This window comes from Callithrix jacchus, chromosome 7, assembly GCF_049354715.1.
Source record: "Callithrix jacchus isolate 240 chromosome 7, calJac240_pri, whole genome shotgun sequence".
NCBI classification, from domain to species: domain Eukaryota; kingdom Metazoa; phylum Chordata; class Mammalia; order Primates; family Cebidae; genus Callithrix; species Callithrix jacchus.
This window is the reverse complement of record NC_133508.1, coordinates 72,092,267-72,113,917: the sequence shown is the minus strand read 5'-3', so window position 1 is coordinate 72,113,917 and position 21,651 is coordinate 72,092,267. Positions and strand designations below refer to the sequence as shown.

General features: G+C 38.4%; 1 protein-coding gene across 19 annotated transcripts in view; it reads left to right on the top strand.

The window, feature by feature from the left end:
- The window catches only part of KIAA0319L (KIAA0319 like), a 131,271-nt gene that overhangs the window by 29,679 nt on the left and 79,941 nt on the right, over positions 1-21,651 (top strand). For 5 of the 19 annotated variants that reach the window (XM_009000882.5, XM_009000881.4, XM_002750605.6 and 2 more), the window contains exon 3: positions 21,081-21,604. The exons of the other annotated variants lie outside the window; for them this stretch is intronic. In XM_009000882.5, coding sequence (XP_008999130.1) covers positions 21,081-21,604 — 524 coding nt within the window. The remainder of the gene's footprint in view (positions 1-21,080; positions 21,605-21,651) is intronic. 19 annotated transcript variants of the gene reach the window in all.

Sequence of the window (21,651 nt, the reverse complement as noted above, 5' to 3'; positions counted from 1 at the left end):
TCCCAGCTACTCAGGAGGCTGAGGCAGGAGAATTGCCTGAGCCCAGGAGGCGGAGGTTGCAGTGAGCCAAGATCGCACCATTGCACCTCCAGCCTCAGTAACAAGAGCGAAACTCCATCTCAAAAAAAAACCAAAAAACAAAAAACAGACTTTAAGTCAAAATCAGTAAAAAGAGACAAAGAAGGTCATTATGTAATGATAAAGAGATCCATTCAGTAATAGGATATAACAATTCTAAATATATATACACCCAGTACCCAAATGTATGAAGCAGATATTAGACCTAAAGAGACAGGCAGACCCTAATACAATAATAGTTGGGGACTTCAACACCACACTCTCAACAACAGACAGATTATCTTAATAGAAAAATCAACAAAAAAATACTGGATTTATACTACAGTTTAGACCAAGTGGATCTCACAGACATTTATAGAACATTTCATCTAACAACTCCAAAATACACATTCCCATCAGCACATGGAACATTCAAAATCATATCAAGTGTCTTCTCAGACCACAATGGAATAAAACAAATCCATAACAAGAGGAACTTTAGAAATGATACAAATACATGGAAATTAAACAACATGCACCTGAGTGACCATTGGATCAATGAAAAAATTAAGAAATATAGAAATTTCTTGAAACACTTTGGGAGGCTGAGGCAGGAGGATCACTTGAGACCAAGAGTTCAAGATCAGTCTGGAAACATAGTGAGACCCTGTCTCTACAAAAATAATTAGCCAGGTGTGGTGGCATGTGCCTGTAGTCCTAGCTACTCAGGAGGCTGAGACAAGAGGATCAATTGACCCCAGGCATTTGAAGTAGCAGTGAGCCATGATTGTTCGACGTTGCTCCACCTGGGTGACAGAGTTAGACCCTGTCTCTAAAAAGAAAAAAGGAAAAAAAAATTCTTGAATGTAAATGGAACAAAACATACCAAAACCTATGGGATACTCCAAAAGCAGTGCTAAGAGGGAAGCTTACAGAAATAAACACCTACATCAAAAAAGTAGAAAGATTTCAAATAACCTAATGATGCACGTTAAGGACAAACCAAACCCAAAATTAGTAGAAGGAAGGAAATAATAAAGATCAGAGCAGAAATAAACAAAATAGATAAAAAATACAAAAAAATAAATGAAAATTTGGTTTTAATGAGAAGATAAACAAAATCAATAAACCACTAGCTAGACTAACCAAGAAAAAAAGAAAACTTAAAATCAGGAGTAAAATGGAGACCTTACAACTGATGTCACAGAAATACAAAAGATACCAGAGACGACTGTGAACATGAACTATATATGAACAAACCAGAAAACTTAGAGGAAATTGATGAATTATTGGACACATACAATCTACCAAGATTAAATAAGGAAGAAATGGAAAACCTGAATAAACCAATAAGAAGTCAAAAGATTCAATCAATAATAAAAAGTCTCTCAACCATAAAAGCTTAGAACCTGATAGCTTTGCTGTCAAATTCTACCAAACTAATAAACAAAAACTAATACCAGTTCTTCTCAAACTATTCCAAGAAAAGAAGAGGCAGAACCTCTCTCTAAGTCATAGAATTCTTCATAATTCTATGAAGTCAGCATTACTTTGATAGCAAAACTAGGCAGAGACACAACAAACAAAGAAAACTACAGGCCAGTACCCCCAATAAACAGATGTGGAAATCCTCAACAGAATATTAGCAAAGTAAATTCAACAGCACATCAAAAAGATAATACATCATGATCAACTAGGATTTATCCCGGGGATGCGAGATGATTCAACAAATGCAAATCAATAAAATGATACATCATGTCAACAGAATGGAGGACAAAAACCATGTGATTATCTGAATAGGCAGAGAAAAAGCAACTGATAAAATTCAACAACCTTTGTTTTCAGAAGTGCTTTTGCAAGTATAAAATTTAATATCCCTTCGTGATAAAAATGCCCAACAAACTAGGCATAAGAAGAAACAGCCTCAACCTCCTGGGCTTAAGCAGTTCTCCCACTTCCACCTCCTGAATAGCTGGAACTACAGGTGCATGCTGCAACACCTGAATAATTTTTTAAATTTTTTGCAGAGACAGGATTTTGCTATATTGCCCAGGCTGGTCTTTAACTCTGGCCTCATGTGATCCTCCTGCAATTTTTTCATCTTAACTTCCCAAAGTGTTGAAATTATAGGCATGATCCAATGTACCCAGCCTCTAATAAAATTTTTATGGAACCACAAAGACCCCTAATAACCAAAGCAATTTTGAACAAAAAGAGTAAAGCTGGAGGCATCACACTACCTGACTTCAACATACAGGCTGGACACAGCAGCTCATGCCTGAGCAACTTAATGAGACCTCATCTCTAAAAAAAATTAAATAATTAGGCAGGGATGATGGTATGCATCTGTGGTCCCAGGTATTTGGGAGGCTGAGGCAGGAGGATTGTTTAAGCCCAGGAGGTTGAGATTGCACCACTGCACTCCAGCCTTGGCAACAAAGTGAGATCGTGTTTCAAACCACAAAAAATGTATATATATATATATATATATATATTTTTACATATATTTATGTTATATAACATGTTATATGTATGTTGTGTGTGTGTGTGTGTGTGTGTGTAAATTCTAGTAACCAAAACAGACAGCGTGGTATTGGTATTAAAAACAGGCAGATGTGGACAGACACATAGACTAATGGAACAGAACAGAGAACTCAGAAATAAATCCACACATTTATAGCCAGATGATTTTTGACAAAAGTGCCAAGGACACACATTGGGGAAAGGATACCTTGTTCAACAAATGGTGCTAGGAAAACTGGATATTCATATGCAGAAGAATGAAACTAGAGCCCCTGTCTCTCATCATATACAAAAATCAACTCAAAATGGGTTAAAGACTTAAATGTGAGATCTAGAACTATAAAACTACTAGGAAGAAACATAGGGGAAATCTAGCATATTGGTCTAGGCAAAGAGTTTATGGCTAAGACCCTAAAAGCACGGGCTACAAAACCAAAAATAGACAAATGGTATTAAGCTAAAAAGTTTCTGCACAGCAAACGGAACAACAAAGTGAAGAGAAAACCTGTTGAATGGGAGAAAATATTTGCAAAATTTTATCTGTCTTGTGACAGGGGACTAATCCATAATACATAATGAATTCAGACAACAGTAAAAAAAACCCACACAGCCCCATTAAAAAGCGGGCAAAGGATCTACATATCAAGAATAGAAATGACTAACAGGTATGTGAAAAAATGTTCCACGTCACTAATCATTAGGGAAAGGCAAATCAAAACCACAATGAGGTATCATCTTACCCCAGTTAGAATGGCTATTATCAAAAAGGTGAAAAGAACAGATGCTGGTAAGTATGCAGAAAAAAGAGAACTCTGATATACTACTGGTGGGTATGTTAAATAGTACAGCTGTTATATAAAACAGTATGGAGATTTCTTAACAAAGATAGAACTATATGATCCAGCAATGATATAGTTCTTAAATAATAAACTACTGGGTATTACTTACCTAAAGGAAAGGAAATTAGTATATTAAATGGATATGTGCACTCCCACGTTTATTGCAGGACTGTTCACAATAGGAAAGATATGAAATTAACCTAAGTGTCTATCAACAGATGAATGGATAAATGTGTATTTATGCAATCTGAAATACTATTTGGCCTTAAAAAAGAATGAAATCGGCTGGGCGTGGTGGCTCAAGCCTGTAATCCCAGCACTTTGGGAAGCCGAGGCAGGTGGATCACGAGGTCAAGAGATTGAGACCATCCTGGTCAACATGGTGAAATCCCATCTCTACTAAAAATACAAAAAAATTAGCTGGGCATGGTTGCACGTGCCTGTAATCCCAGCTACTCAGGAGGCTGAGGCAGGAGAATTGCCTGAACCCAGGAGGCGGAGGTTGTGGTGAGCCGAGATCGCGCCATTGCACTCCAGCCTGGGTAACGAGCAAAACTCCGTCTCAAAAAAAAAAAAAAAAAAAAAAAGAATGAAATCATGTCTTTTATAGCAACATGGATAGAACTAGAGGTCATTATGTTAAGTGAAATAAGCCAGACATAGACAAATATTGCATATACTCAAATTGTGGGAGCTTAAAAAGTTGATCACATGAAGATAGAGAGTAGAATAATAATTACCTGAAGCTGGGAAGGATGTGGTTGTGGGGCACGTGGGGATGAAGATAGGTTGATTAATAAGTATATATACACACAGCTAGATACAGCTAGATAGAAGGAACAAATAATGTTCCATAGTAGAATAGGGTGACTATAGTTAACAACAATGTATTGTATATTTCAAAACAACTAGAAGTGAGGCCTTGAAATGTTCTTAACACATAGAAATGATAAATGCTTGTGGTGATGGATATCCTAAATACCATGACTTGATCAGTATACATTCTATGCATGTAACAAATACAAGTATCCCATAAATATGTACAAACTTTATCAATAAAACATTTTTTTAAAAATGTAAGTGCTTCTGATCATCTTTCCTCTCCTAAGCTCTACTCCCTTGAGATAAGGCAAAGGACCAGTTTGTCAGATAAATTGCAGATGTCAGAGATCTTACCCAGTACTAAGCTCTAGTAATAATTTTAGGAATAAAATAGTCAATAGGTACAGTCAAGTAGGGAGAGTTAGGGCTATTCTGTATGGCTCCCCAAGTTCTTTCTTCCCTCATTGAACATGTTCACTTGGGCCTAGAGTAATGGATGAGGTCTCTAACAGAGGCTTTCAGGGTCACCTGACAAAGCTTGGACAGTGTTTGGGTTATGAAACATTTCCCTTTTATATCCCGATAATTGTATAGCTTATGTGACATTCTTGAGGGAATCTTGGACACAAAAGAAGGCATTTCCAGGGCAAACAAATCTTATAACTTTCTTCCCCGCTTTTATCTCCTATTTCAGAGATCTGGATTTTACCAGAGCTGCTAGCAATAACCAGGGAATATAACTTTTTGTTATTTTTTCTTTGACCTAGTAATCCCCATTAGACCCGTTGACTATTCCCCGAGTCCAAATCTATTTCCACCAAGTTCAGTTGGTAAGACTTGCCCCATGATTTGCCTCAGAGCTTTTTGCCATTTTATACCAAGGACGAATAGGTAGTCATCCTGTCATTAGTCCCTCTTAGTGTTCCATCTTTTTCTTGCGATCAAGTGCCTTAACCATTATGATTTGTCAGTCTCATTTGACACTCTTGTATAACTTGGTGCTTTTTGACTCACTTGTACTTAACTCTCCCTCCCCTCCCAACTTTTAAACTGTGACTAGAATCCATTGAGTTGATAAACCCCCTCTATATTTAGACTTACTAATTAAGACATTAGAGAGAATATTTTGAGACTGGCTTTCTCTTAGAAAAAGACACTTTTTCCTCTGGCATGCAGGCTATGGCCATTCATTCTCATAGTCCATGTATCTCTGAGTTGGGAGTCAGGGTTAATGTCTTTAACACTCTTCACTGTCACTTCTTGAATATTCCTCCTCCACTTTCATGCAAAAACTTCTGCTCTTTGAGGTTTATACCAACTTTCTACCCCTAATCATTACTCATCTGTCAACCGTCATTTGCCACCCTCATTTATTGCAGCATATGGGACTCATCTCCTTTCAAAGTCCCATCATCAACCTGGATGTCTTCAGCATGACCCACCTCATACCTGGTTTCCTGACATTTCTTTTGTTCATTCATTCTTTCAATACTTCATTCATAGACACACATGCATTTATGTATGCATTTGTTGAAAAAGCTTTTGAGTACCTACAATGTAATATTGCAAATTCTATGCTAGAATTAGAGATGCAGGGGTAAAAGAATAAAAGAAGACAGAAAACCAAACATGGTCCTGGAGGTTATGGTGTAGTGAGGGGAAAAGACATGAAGCCAGTGGTTGTTAAGCTAAAACTTCATATGAGGAGATAACTGGACGGAGAACGGAGTCAAGAGAGTTCTAGGTAGAGGGGGCAGCATGTCAAAGTCACAGTAAGGGGAGGGAGAATGGTCCATTTCAGGGATGGAAGAAGGCTGGTGGATTGGAACATAGGGAAGGAGGTAGTGTGTGATACAAGCTGTAGCCAGAAAGGCAGGTAGGGTCCAGACCATACAAGATCTTTTTAAGTTATGTTAAAGATTTTGGTTTTCATTCTAAGAGGCCTGGGAAGCCATTGAAAATTTTGTTTGTTTAAATTTTTAAAACTTATTTTTCAGAAGAAAGTAATACATTTACATTATACAAATTCAAAAGATGTAAAAGGATAAAGAACAAATAAGTCTCTTACTTCTGTCTTCAGTCACCTAGTTTCCCCTCCTAAAGTTTCATGAATATTCTTCCAAAAATAGCCTATTTGTTGGGGAGATATTCTCTCCCCCAACAAATTGTAGCATGCTATACATACTGCTCTGTACCTTTTTCCTCCCACATAATGTATCCTGGATATCATTCTATGTTAGAACTATACAGAGTGGCCTTATTTATCCCAGCAGCTGCATGGATCTTCCATAATTAATTAATTAATTAATTTTATTTTATTTTCTGTCACCCAAGCTGGAGTGTAGTGGTGCAATCTCGGCTCACTGCAACCTTGGTCTTCCGAGTTCAAGTGATTCTCCTGCCCCAGCCTTTCCCAGTAGCTGGGATTACAGGCGTGCACCACAATGCCAAGCTAAATTTTAAAACGTTTTTAGTAGAGATGGGATTTTACCATGTTGGCCAGGCTGGTCTTGAACTCCTGACCTCAGATGATCCACCTGCCTTGGCCTCCCAAAGTGCTGGGATTACAGAAGTGAGCCACCGTACCCAGCCTTCTATAATTTTTGTAACCAGTTATCAACTGATGAATGTTTAAGTTGTTTCCCATTATTTTCTATTTCAAATAGTATGCAGTGAATATTTTTGATATCAGGTCACATAGTGCTAGTATATTTGTACAATAAATTCCAAGTTTAGCTGCCTTTATTTTATATAGGCTGAATTTCTTCAGAGTATTTATATTAGTTTTCAATTCTATATATTTATTGTCTTTGAATCTCTGTCTCCCCCATCTAAGTTACAAACTCTATCAAAGTAATGCCCAACATGGCAGCAGGTGCTCAAAAATACTTGTTGAATGGATGAATGGATAAGGAGATAAGGATAATAGGAGGGAAGTAAGGGTGCTTCAATTTTGAAAAGAATGGAGGTCAGTGAGGTTGCTTATGCTTGAGGAAGGAAAACCACTAGAGGCCAGGAGTTCAAAACCAGCCTAGGCAACATAGTGAGACCTCATCTCTACAAAAAAAATAAAAACATAAAAAAATAGCTGGGTGTAGTGGTACATGTGTAGTCCCAGCTATTTGGGAGACTGAGGTGGGAGGATTGCTTTAGCCTAGGAGTTTGAGGCTGCAGTGAACTATGATTGTACCACTGCACTTTTCAGCATGGGTGACAGAATGAGACCCTGTCTTAAAAAAGAGGCCGGGTTCAGGGGCTCATGCCTGTAATCCCAGCACTTTGGGAGGCCAAGGTGGGCAGATCACAAAGTCAGGAGTTCAAGACTAGCCTGGCCAATATGGTGAAACCCCATCTCTACTAAAAATACAAAAATTAGCTGTATGTGTGGCATGTGCCTGTAGTCCCAGCTACTCAGGAGGCTGAGGTAGAGCAATCAATCACTTGAACCCAGGACGTGGAAGTTGCAGTGAGCCAAGATCGTCTGCATTCCAGCCTGGGTACAGAGTGAGACTCCATCTTAAAAAAAATAAAAAATAAAAGAAAAATTATTTGAGGGTGGCTACTGTGGGAAATGAAATAAATAATAAAGGTAGAAATTCTCAGAATGACCAGCAAGCCCACTTCTGATAAGAATGGAGAGCATTTACTTAGAGTGCGATCAGCCTGTGAAGTTGGATCATTTATTTCCCCAGTTCTCAGAACAGATTCATCCATGATTGCCATTTTTTCAGACAGGGCAAAGGAGTGGAGAATGTCAGTGCTGGAGAAGTTGAAGTGATGGACTATAGAAATGGAGCTGAATAAGGACAGATATTAAGATGAATCTAAAACATATCTTCTCTTTCTCTTCCTGAATAATCTCATGTATGCTCATAGTTTTAGTTTCCTGTGTGAAGAAAGAGCAAAGTTCTTCCTTAAAAGAACTTTGAAAAGAGTTCTTTTCACTGGTTTGGTTTGAGCACATAGATCCTGGTCTGGAGAATGATAAGGGATGAGTCTGGAGACAGAGGGTCAGGCCATGCCACATAGAAGTTTGAAGGCCACTGTGTGAGGTTCAGGAAGGTCACCTAAGGACCATACAATCAAGGTCTGCTCTGTTAAGTAGTTTTTCTTTTATTTCATGTAACAGGAAGATAAAGAATTAAGGTCTTTGGGGGGAGGGGTGAAAAAAAGGTGTTTTTTATTGTCACTGAAAGGCAGCAGGGAAGCAGTCTGGGCTGGAAATGTGGATCCACATTTGAGAGCAGTGGAAGTTTACATAAAATTAGAAGCCATGGTATGGTTGAAGTTATACAGGGAAAGTAACTATATTTCACTATATTGAATCATTTTAATTATTTCTTTAAAACAGAAATATAGCTTAGAATCACTTTTAATTCTTTTTGTTTCCCACTTTTAATTCTTACCACGTTCTTTCTAAGCCTCTGGGCCTTTCAGCATTCTAGTTTCTGTCTCCTACCTGTTTTGATTTATTTTCTTTTCATCCCTTTGGTCCCAGCTTAGATGTCACTTCCTCAAGGAATTTGACTCTGACTTCTCAAAGGGGAGTTGAAGATTGCCTCTTCCATATGCCCTAAATGGGCCTTGTATTTTTATGTTATAGTGCTTATCCCACTTAATTTAAATTACATGTTTTATTTTTCTCCTTTTTTTATACTCTGTAAGGCCTGAGACACTCACCTATCTCATATGGCTTTTCTTTGTAATTTTTTAACTTTTATGTTCAGGGGTACATGTGAAGGTTTGTTATATAGGTAAACTTGTGTCATGGGGGTTTGTTATATGGATTATTTCATCACCCAGGTATTAAGCCTAGTACCCAATAGTTATTTTTTTCTGCTCCTCTTCCTCCTCCCACCCTCCACCCTCAAGTAGACTCCAGTGTCTATTGTTCCCTTCTTTATTTTCATGAGTTCTCATCTTTAGCTCCCACTTATAAGTAAGAGCATGTAATATTTGGTTTTCTGTTCCTGCCCTAGTTTACTGAAGATAATAGCCTCCAGGTCTATCCATATTCCTGTAAAAGGCATGATCTTGTTATTTTTTATGGCTGCATAGTATTCCATGGTGTATATGTACCACATTTTCTTTATCTAATCTCTCACTGATGATCATTTAGGTTGATTCCATGTCTTTGTTATTGTGAATAGTGCTGCAATGAACATTCACATGCATGTATCTTATGGTAAAATGATTTCTGTTCCTCTGGGTTCATACTCAGTAATAGGATTGCTGAGCTGATGGTAGTTCTGCTTTTAGCTCCTTGAGGAATTGCCATACTGCTTTCTGCAATGGTTGAACTAATTTATACTCCCACCAAAGTGTATAAATGTTCCCTTTTCTCTGCAATGTTTCCAGCATCTGTTATTTTTGACTTTTTGATAATAGCCATTCTGACTAGTGTGAGATAGTATCTCATTGTGGTTTTGATTTGCATTTCTGTAATGATCAGTAATATTGAACTCTTAAAAATATGCTTGTTGGTTGCCTGTATGTCTTTTGAAAAGTGTATGTTCATGTCCTTTACTTATTTTTTAATGAGGTTGTTTCTCTCTTGTAAATTTAAGTTTCTTATAAATGCTGGGTATTAGACTTTTGTCAGATGCATAATTTGCGAGTATTTTCCCCCATTCTGTAGGTTGTCTGTTTACTCTGTTGATAGTTTCTTTTGCTGTGCAGAAGCTCTTAAGTTTAATTAGATCTCATTTGTCAATTTTGGCTTTTGTCGTGATTCCTTTTGGTGTCTTTGTCATGAAATCTTTGTCTATTCCTATGTCTAGGATGGTGTTGCCTAGGTTGTTTTTATCTTCCAGGGTTTTTATAGTTTTGAGTTTCACATTTAGGTCTTTAATCCATCTTGATTTGATTTTTGTGTATGGAATAAGGAAGGGATCCAACTTTAATCTTCTGCATATGGCTAGCCAGTTGTCCCAGCACCATTTATTGAGTAAGATGTCATTTCTTCATTGCTTGTTTTTGTTGGCTTTGTCAAAGATCAGCTGGTCATAGGTGTGTGGCCTTGTTTCTGGGCTCTCTACTCTGTTCCATTGGTCTGTGTGCCATTTTTGTGCCAGTACCGTGCTGTTTTGTTTACAGTAGCCCTGTAGTATAGTTAGAAGTTGGGTAACATGGTACTTCTAGCTTTGGTCTTTTGGCTTAGGATTGTCTGGGCTATTCAGGCTCTTTTTTGGTTCCATAATGAATTTTAAAATAGTTTTTTTTCCTAGTTCTGTGAAGAATCTCATTGGTAGTTTGTTAGGAATACCATTGAGTCTGTAAATTGATTTGGGTAGTATGGCCATTTTAATGATATTGATTCTTCCTAATCATGAGCATGGCATGTTTAACCATTTTTATCTTCTCTGATTTTTTTTCAGCAGTGTTTTATAATTCTCATTGTAGAACTCTGTCACCTCTCTGGTTAGCTGTATTCCTAGGTATTTTATTCTTTCTGTGGCAATTGCAAATGGGATTGCCTTCCTGATTTGGCTATTGGCTTGGCTATTGTTGGTGTGTAGGAGTGCTAGTGATTTTTATACATTGGTTTTATCTCCCAAAACTTTGCTGAAGTTGTTTATCAGTTGAAGGAGCTTTTGGGCTGACACTATGAGGTTTTCTAGATATAAATTATGTTTAATGCAAACAGGGATAGTTGGACTTCCTCTCCTCCTATTTGGATGCCCTTTATTTCTTTCTCTTGCCTGATTGCTATGGCCAAGATTTCTAATACTATGTTGAATAAGATTGGTAAATCCTTGTCTCATGCTGGTTTTCATAGGAAATGCTTCCAGCTTTTGCCCATTCAGTATGTCAGCTGCAGGGTTGTCATGAATGGTTCTTATTACTTTGAAGTATATTCCTTCAATACCTAGTTTATTAAGTCTTTTAACATGAAGTGATGTTGAATTTTATTGTAAGCCTTTTCTTACAATAAAAATTTCTCAATGTACCTATTGAGATAATCATGTGGTTTTTGTCTTTAGTTCTGTTTATGTGATGAATCACATTTATTGATTTGTGTATGTTAATCCAAACTTGCATCCTAGGGATGAAACCTACTTGATTGTGGTGTATTAATTTTTTGATGTGCTGCTGGATTCAGTTTGCAAGTATTTTGTTGAGGAATTTTGCATTGATATTCATCAAGGATATTGGTCTGAAGTTTTCTTTTTTAGTTGTGCCTTTGCCAGGTTTTGGTATAAGGATGATGCTGGCCTCACTGAGTTGGGGAGAAGTTCCTCCCCTTCAATTTTTTGGAATAGTTTTAGTAGGAAGGTACCAGCTCTTCTTTGTACATCTCCTAGAATTCAGCTGTGAATCCATCTGGTCTTGGGCTTTTTTTGGTTGGTAGGCTATTTATTACTGATTCAGTTTTAGAGCTCATTATTGGTTTGTTCAGGGAATCAGTTTCTTCTTGGTTAAATCTTGGGAGGGTGTATGTGTCTAGGAATTTATCCACCTCTTCCAGGTTTTCTAGTTTGTATGCATAGAGGTATTCATAGTAGTTTCTGATGGTTATTTTTATTTCTGTGGGGTCAGTGGTAACATCCCCTTCATCATATCTAATTGTGTTTATTTGGATATTCTCTCTTTTTCTTATTAGTTTAGTTAATGGCCTATCATATTAATTTTTTCAAAACAACTCCTGGATTCATTGATTTTTTTTTTTTTTTTGGACTTGATTTCCTTCAGTTCAGCTCCAATTTTGGTTACTTCTTGTCTTTTAGTAGGTTTGGGTTTGATTTGTTCCTGCTTCTCTTTCAGTTGTGATGTCAGGTTGTTAATTTGAGATTTTTCTAACTTTTTTATGTGGGCATTTAGTGCTATGAATTGCCCTTTTAACACTGCCTTACCTGTATCCCAGAGATTCTCATATGTTGTATATTTGGTCTCATTAGTTTCAAATAACTTCTTGATTTCTGCCTGAATTTCATTATTTACCCGAAAGTCATTCAGGAGCCTGTTGTTTAATTTTCATGTAATTGCATGGTTTTGAGCAATTTTGTTAGTTTTGACTTATATTTTCACTGTATTGTGGTCTAAGAGTGTGTTTGATATGATTTTGGTTCTTTTGCATTTGCTGAGGATTGTTTTATGTCCAATTATGTGGTCAATTTTGGAGTATGTGCCATGTGCCTATGAGAAGAATGTATATTCTGTTGTTTTTGATTGAAGAGTTGTGTAGAGGTCTATCAGATCCCTTTGGTCCAGTGTTGAGATCACGTCCTAAATATCTTTGTTAATTTTCTGCCTCAATGATCTGTCTAATATTGTCAGTGGAGTGTTTAAGTCTCCCACTATTATTGTGTGGGAGTATACGTTTGTTTGTAGGTCTCTAAGAACTTATTTTATGAATCTGGGTGCTCCTGTGTTGGGTCCACACATATTTAGAATGGTTAGGTTTTTTTTGTTGAATTGAACCCTTTACCATTTTGTAATGCCTTTCATTGTCTTTTTTGATCTTTGATGTTTTAAAGTCTGTTTTGTCTAAAATTAGGATTGCAACTCCTATTTTTTTCTGTTTTCCATTTGCTTGGTAGATTTTCCTCCATCCCTTTATTTGAGCCTGTGAGTGACATTATGGGTCGCTCATCCTTACAAGTGAGAAGTGAGAAGACAGAATACCACTGGGTCTTGCTTCTTTTTTTTTTTTTTTTTTTCTGAGACCGAGTCTTGCTCTGTTTCCCAGGCCTGAGGGCAGTGGCCAGATCTTGGCTCACTGCAACCTCCGCCTCCTGAGTTCAAGTGATTCTCCTGCCTCGGCCTCCTGAGTAGCTGGGATTACAGGTGCTCATCACCACACCTGGCTAATTTTTTGTATTTTTAGTAGAGATGGGGTTTCACCATGTTAGCCAGTATGGTCTCAATCTCCTAACCTCGTGATCTGCCCACCTCAGCCTCCCAAAGTGCTGGGATTACAGGCTTGAGCCACCACGTCTGGCCGGGTCTTGCTTTTTATCCAGCTTGCCACTCTGTGCCTTTTCAGTGGGGGCATTTAGCCCATTTTGTACTTTTTTTTTTTATCCCTAGCATTGATCATACTTTCTAACACAGTAAATGTTTGTTGATTTCGTATGTGTTTACTTTCATCTCTTGCCCATTTGTAGACATTTTGGTTGTTAACCTTTGTGTGCACTTTTATATTTAGCTTTTTACTCTTAGGATTACATTGTAAATAATTTTCCATCTTGCCACCTAGTCTTTATCATGACCTTTTAAACATGTGTAATAGCCGTTAAGTTGGAATGCCATAATTTGCTTAACCATTACCCTAGGAATAACTAATAGAATAGAATATACAAAGGTAGAATGGCCTGCCTTGTTAATGAATTCTCAACTAAAGGAGGTAATTTAAAAGGCTGAAAAATACTTTGAATTGTTTTAGAGGATATTTTAGCTCCAGAAGGGAATTTAACTAAATACATTTTTAAAATCTTTCTTTCCCTGAAATTTGGTAATTCTCCTATATTTTGTGGCCTCTGTAAGTGAATGTGAATCTCCTGTGTTTGAGTATATAGATTTCTTTCTTTCTTTTTTTTTTTGAGACAGAGTCTGGCTCTTGTTACCCAGGCTGGAGTGCAGTGGCGCAATCTCAGCTCACCGCAACCTCTGCCTCCTGGGTTCAAGCAGTTCTCCCGCCTCAGCCTCCTGATAGCTGGGACTGCAGGCGCGCACCACCATGCCCAGCTGATTTTTGTATTTTTAGTAGAGATGGGGTTTCACCATGTTGACCAGGATAGTCTTGATCTCTTGACCTTGTGATCCACCCGCCTCGGCCTCCCAAAGTGCTGGGATTATAGGAGTGAGCCACCGCACCCGGCCTGAGTATATAAATTTCAAAATGTTAAAGACATCACTCTTAAAAATATAAAGGAAGCATTTGTCAGAGATTTAGCTCATGAATAAGGCAATCAGTGGGCAGTAAAACTGCTTTTGAGAAACACAAATTTATGTGGTCAGGAAAGGAATGATGAAGTAAGTTTGTAAGTTAGATGTGAAATATTAATATCTTACAGAACACTAAAACTAAAATATTGGAAGTTATATATATTATTTTTGTTTTAATTTTTGAGACAGGATCTTACTCTGCCTCCCAGGCTGGAGTATGATGGCATCATCATAGCTTAATGCAGCTGATATCTCCCAACCTCAAGCAATCCTCCTGCCTCAGCCTCCTGAGTAGCTGGGACTACAAGTGTGCACCACCACACCTGGCTGATTTTTTTAATTTTTAGTAAAGATGAGGTCTGGCTATGTCACCCAGGTTGGTCTCAAACTCCTGAGCTAAAACAATTCTCCTGTCTCAGCCTTTCAAAGTGCTGGGATTATGGGTGTCCAGTAGAATATAACGTCTGGCTGCACGTGATGGCTCACTCCCATATGATACATAGATATGATTTTATATGCATATACATCAAAATCATTTGTAATATCAATATTCTATAAGTTAACATCTAAATTTAGGCTCTACGCAGTAGTAAATAGTGAATCAAACAAAGGTACATTCTCTTAGACCGGAGGTTAGCAAGCTATTTTTTTAAAGGGCCAGATGGTAAATATTTTAGGCTTTGTGGGCTGTAAGTTTTATTACAACTACTTAACTCTTCCATGGTAGAGCAAAGGCAACTATAGATAACATTTATGTAAATGAGAGTGACTCTGTTCCAATAAAAACTTTATTTACAAAGACAAGCAGCAGCCTAAATTGGCCCCTGAGATACAGTGTATGGCCCCTGGTTTATTGAATCTGTAGTAATATCCCTTCTTTCTTTCTTTTTTTTTTTTTTTTTTGAGATATAGTCTTGCCCTGTTGCCTAGGCTGGAATGCAGTGGCATGATCTCTGCTCACTTCAACCTCTGTCTCCTCCCAGTTGCAAGTGATTCTCCTGCCTCAGCCTCCCGAGTAGCTGGGATTACAGGTACCTGCCACCATGCCTGGCTAATTTTTGTATTTTTAGTAGAGATGGGGTTTCACCATGTTAGCCAGGCTGGTCTCAAATCCTGACCTCAGGCTGGTCTCAAACTCCTGACCTCAAGTGATCTGCCTGCTGTGGCTTCTCAAAGTGCTGGGATTATAGGCATAAGCCACTGCCCCGGCCCCTTCTTTCATTCTTGATTCTGGTCATTTTCGACTACTCTTTTTTTTTCCTGTGGTCAGTCTAACTAGACCTTTATCAGTTTTATTGATCTTTTGAACAACCAGATTTTTGTTTCATTGATTTTTCTCTGTTGTTTTTTTGTTTGATTATTCTTATCTTTATCATTTTTTTCTTTACTTATGTTGGTGTTTAATTTATTCTCCTTTTTTCAGATTTTATGACAGAAGCAGAGATCATTGATAAAAAAATTTTTTTTTTTACTGTCACTGTTTGGCTTTTATTTTTCCAGATCTTTTTATTTTATTTTGTTTATTTTTTCAAGATAGAATCTTGCTCCATACCCAGGCTGGAGTGCAGTGGCATGATCTTGGCTCATTGCAACCTCTGCCTCTCGGGTTCCATCAATTCTCCTGCCTTAGTCTCCTAAATAGCTGGGATTACAGATGTGTGCCACCATGCCTGGCTAATATTTGTATTTTTAGTAGCAATGGGATTTTCTCATGTTGGTCAGTCTGGTCTTGAACTGCTAACCTCGAGTTATCCATCCACCTCAGCCTCCCAAAGTGCTGGGATTACAGAAATGAGCTACCACACCTGGCTTCAATCTTTTTGAATACAGGTAATAGATGCAGACAAACAAAAATAGCTTCATTGTTAAAAATATAAATAAGAACGTAATATATAGATTTTCTGCAACTTGCTTTTTTCACTTAAGGTATCAAGGGGGATATTTCTATGGCTGTATATAAAATTATGCCATTTTTTTCAAATGGTACACAGTATCCTATAGTAACTATTTTCATGTTGGCAGACATTTAGGTTCTTCATTTTACTAATACAAACCATACTACGGTGAACATTCCTGCAAGTGAGAAGGTTTCTAGATGGAAGTACACTTACTGAATATATCCTCTTTGATGGTCAGAAGAAATAAAACTACTTTTGCAGGTTTACCACACTAACTACATTTGATGACTCACTCTTTTTAAAAATTTAAATTTTTATTCATTTTTATTTTTTCTAGAGATGGGGTCTCACTATGTTGCCCAGTCTGGTCTTGAACTCCTGGGCTCAAGTGATCCTCCCACCTTAGCCTCCCAAGTGCCAGAATTATTACAGGCATGAGCTACCATGCCTGGCTTGATGACTCTGTTTGTTATAAATTTTCTTACGTTGTTTAAGGGCTCAACTTTGGGGAAAAGCCTTCCCATATTCATTACCTTCATAAGGTATGGATTTTCTGATGTTCAGCAAGACCTTGGTTGTACCTGAAGGCTTTCCCACATTTTTTCTAGTGAAAGGTTTTTTTGTTTTTTTCCCCCAGTATGAATTCCTTCATGTCCAATAAGGGTTGAGCTCTTTGTCAATGTTTTCCCACAGTCATTGCCCTGATAGAGTTTATTTCCACTATGAGTTTTCTGATGCCCAGCAAATCTTTCTATACCTGAAAAAGGTTTCACATTTAATATAGTGATAGTTTCTCTCCTGTATGAAGTTTTGATGACTAATAAGAGTTGAGCTCTTTCTAAAGACTTTTTCATATTTATTACACCGATGTGCTTTTTCACCAAGATGGTTGTGATGCTCCAATACAGTTGAGTTATCTCCGAAAGCTTTCCCATTCCTTACATTTAAAAGGCTTTTCTCAGCCAGGCGGTGGCTCACATCTGTAATCCCTGGGCAGATCACCTGAGGTCAAGAGTTTGAGACCAGCTGGCCAGCATGGTGAAACCCCATCTCTACTAATAATAACAAAAATTAGCTGGGCATGGTAGCGCACACCTGTAATACCAGCTGCTAAGAAGGTTGAGGCAGGAGAATCACTTGAACCCAGGCAGTGGAGGTTGCAATGAACCGAGATTGCACTACTTGCACTCCAGCCTGGGTGACAGAGCTAGACTCCCTCTCAAAAAAAAAAAAAGGAGTTTTTTTCTGTGAAAACTTTTTCACATTTATTGCTTTTATAGTATTTCTCTCTAGAATAAATTCTCTGATGATTCATAAATGTCTAGTGCTTGAGGAATTTGCCACATTCAATACATCTGTAAAGTTGCTCACCTATGTGAATTTACGATGATTTAAAAGGCATGATAATGGGATAGTGTGCTCATAAAGACTGTTCCACATTCTTTTTTTTTTTTTTTTTTCTGAGACAGAGTTTTGCTCTTGTTACCCAGGCTGGAGTGCAATGGCACGATCTTGGCTCACCGCAACCTCCACCTCCTGGGTTCAGGCAGTTCTCCTGCCTCAGCTTCCTGAGTAGCTGGGATTACAGGCACGCGCAACCATGCCCAGCTAATTTTTTGTATTTTTAATAGAGATGGGGTTTCACCATGTTGACCAGGATGGTCTCTATCTCTTGACCTCGTGATTCACCTGCCTTGGCCTCCCAAAGTGCTGGGATTACAGGCTTGAGCCACCGCGCCCGGCCTTATTCCACATTCTTTATATTTGTGGGGTTTCTCACTAATATGATTGCTCTGGTGGCTAAAAGAGGAAGAGTTGTATTCGAATTGTACTTTCCCACATTCTTTGTATTTATCGTGCTGCATCTCAGTGGAGCCTCTGCTTTCTTAATCCAGGCCTCTTTCTATCGTGACACTTTTTATTTGCTCTTACATAACTTCAGAGTATTTTGCTTTAGCATTAAGATCTTTGTTTCAAACAATTACTCTTGGACTGCACAGGTACCTGACACTTCTGATGCCTCTATCCAGGCTCTGCTCCTTGCTGCAGTTGGGTGATTAGTTTTGGTTTGAAAGAGAGAAGCCCACAGACACAAGATTCCCATAGTTTTCCAGTATCACATGACTGTACAGGTCCTGTTAAGTGGCATTAGGGTATCTCTGTTCAACCTGGGTACAGGCCACAGCCACATCCCCAGATGTCAGTGATCCCTGGATCTGGGCCATCTGTCTCCTGAACTGTCTCTCGAATAAGAGCAGAGAACTCTGTGTACACTAATAATTCTGGAGGCTAGAAATCCAAAATCAAGGTGTTAGAAGGGTTGATGTCTTTGGAGACTGTGGGCAGAATTCCTTCCTTGCCTCCCCCTAGCTTCTGGTGGTTGCTGTCAATGCTTGGCTTTCCTTGGCTTGCAGCTGTATTACTCCAATCTCTGCCTCTTGTCATCACATGTCATTTTCTCTGTGTCTCTCTAAATCATTGATTTTATATACTTTTCTTTTCTGAAATAAGCATTTAAAATTATGAATGTCCCTTTAGACACTGCTTTAATTGCATCCCACAAATTTTTATATATTGCGTTATTTTCGTTCAGTTCAAAATATTTTCTAATTTCTCTCATGGGAGTTTCAATCTATAACTTAGTAAATCAGTATTCAACCAAAACTGAAGGTGACTACTGTTCAGATTTCTGGAGCTCTTTATCTGTGTAGCTTCCTCCTTTCTGGTACTTTGTTGAAACATTCTAGCTACACAGTCACCCTGAACTCTGTCTCCTTAATTCAGCAACTGCCCTGTTGCGCTTGGCTTCTCCTCACCTGTGCCACAGTCTGGATCATGCCTCCAGCAGAAAGCCAAGGGATTCACAGAGCTCATCTGGTTTGTTTCCTTTCTCTCAGGGATCACAGTCCTGCATGACTGTTGTGCACTGTCTAAACACAGTTGTTTTACATATTTTGTCTAGTTTTCCAACTGCTCACGATGGGAAGGCAAGCCCCATGGCAATTCCTTCTTCAAGAGCAGAAGTGGAAATCACATTGCATTTTAAAAATTAAATAATGGCTGGGTGCGGTGGCTCACACTTGTAATCTCAGCACTTTGGGAGGCCGAGGTAGGCAGATCACAAGGTCAGGAGTTCGAGACCAGCCTGGCCAATATAGAGAAACCCCATCTCTACTAAAATTACAAAAATTAGCTGAGTGTGGTGGCTCACACCTATAGTACCAGCTACTTGGGAGGCTGAGGCAGGAGAATTGCTTGAACCCGGGAGGCAGAGTTTGCAGTAAGCTGAAATTGAGCCACTGCACTCCAGCCTGGCCGACAAAGTGATACGTTGTCTCAAAAAAAAATTATATATATATATAAGCTTACAGAAAAGTACAAATAATTTTCATCTGTGTTGACCTCTTAAGTATGAGAAAATTGTTATGAGACAAATGAGGGAAAGTTGGTACAAAGGTAGAAATAGTAGTTACTAATATAACAATTTGATTTCAACCAAGTCTGTTCACTCAGTTAACTGTTACCAAGATTCTTAACTATTGGTGACTATGTAAAAAGGTAAATAAAAATGAGGGAGTATTTCTGTATCTCTTGGTAGCATCATTCTTTTTTTTCATAGTTGCTATTTCTTCATCTTTTTTTTAAGGCAGTTCTATTTTCTCTGGCCTTCTAAATTGCCTGGTCTGGTGTTAGGCTGGTACTGGTGCTGCTCCTGATTCAGTAGTCTAGAAGCTTGCCTTTGTCTTCCTTTTATCTTCCAGTTGATTAGTGTCCACATTTAGTAAGTATTCCATGGGAGTCACATTGGCTTTGGCTGATTGTCAGTTGCTTTTATTTGAGCCCTTTTCAGTTGTGTGTACATGCAGACATGATTATCCATATAGTCAGTGTTTTAATTCTATTACATATTTTTTCTATGTAATTCTAATATATATTTCATGTTGTAACCCCAGGGCTGGGTCTAGGGTAAGGAGAGAGGTGTCCAAAGCACAGAATTTAAAGAGACAGTCACTATGAAGGTCCTGTGAGGCAACCCTGCACTGGAATGACTCTGAGAGTGAGCACCTCCTTAAATTTTGTGCCTGAGGCACTCTCTTGCCTCATCCTGGTTCTGTTTCTATATAGCTGGTATTAGAGACCTATATAACCAGTAACTTAAAATGAACTCACATAATCACTTTCATTTAGAATAAGTTTTTATTTCATCTATGAAAACAGAGGTGAGATACTATTTCAGAAGAATCAGTGCCATGCCTGAAATAATTAAAAGAAATAAGTCCAAAGTTTATCCATAAGCAACATTAGCCACAATTTTGGACCAATTATGTAGGTTACTCACAGCATGTCACTGTTGTATTTATGTTCTATTATTTCTTATCATGACATGACTTGTTATTAGGAAGTTCTTTCTAGCAGAATTGCTCTCTTGATTAAAATTTTTAGTAATCTTGACTACTACTCTGGCTGATACTGTGATATGCAAAGCCATTTGACTTTGGCAAATGATTTGTTTGAAAAAAATTTATGTGGCTATAACCTGCATGAGGTCAAGAGTACTCAGTCTGTGTTGCTGCCAGTTTGCTGGGGAAAGTATTCTAGCTTGTTCAGCAACCTGTTCTTCTGGTCCCACATTTCTCACATTGTCCCTGAGAAATGCCTTGGAGGTGAGTGGGAAGTCGTCAAGTATTGGGATTCTGCCTTCTTCCTCCCCACTTGCCACTTCCCTGCATATACTTCCACCAGAATACTTCTTTTTGTTTTTGTTTTGTTTTTTCCTGTTTATGAACTGGAATTCTGTGTAAAAGGTCTCCATGGCAGGAACTCATTGAGAAGGAGAACCATTAATGAATGTGGAGCAGTATTTCTAGAACCTAAAATATTCTAAGACAAAAAGCTCTCTTTCACATCCCTTGTTCCACTCACTAGATGGCTTTCTCACCCTCTTAAAAAGTTGTCTTCAAAATAGCCTCAAATGTTGGTGCTCAGGGCTCTTTATGGAGCAGTAGTTTCTGTTTTTATTTCATCTGAAAATATTTTCATTCTTTGTTTTTAGATGCCAGTGAGAGCAGGTGCCAGCAGGGGAAGACACAATTTGGAGTTGGCCTGAGATCTGGGGGAGAAAATCACCTCTGGCTTCTTGAAGGAACCCCCTCTCTCCAGTCATGTTGGGCTGCCTGCTGCCAGGACTCTGCCTGCCATGCCTTTTGGTGGCTAGAAGGGATGTGCATTCAGGCAGACTGCAGCAGGCCCCAGAGCTGCCGGGCTTTTAGGACACACTCTTCCAATTCCATGCTGGTGTTTTTTAAAAAATTCCAAACTGCAGATGATTTGGGCTTTCTACCTGAAGATGATGCACCGCATCTTCTGGGGCTAGGTTGGAACTGGGCATCTTGGAGGCAGAGCCCACACAGAACTGCATTCAGACCTGCTCTATCTTCCAGTGACCAGCAGAGCTTAATCAGGAAGCTTCAGAAGAGAGGTAGTCCCAGTGAAGTAGTTACACCTGTAGTGACACAGCATTCTAAAGTGAATAACTCCAATGAACTAGGTGGTCTGACTACCAGTGGCTCTGCAGAGGTAAGCATGCTATGAATAAGAAGCAAAGAAATGGTTAAATCTGCTCT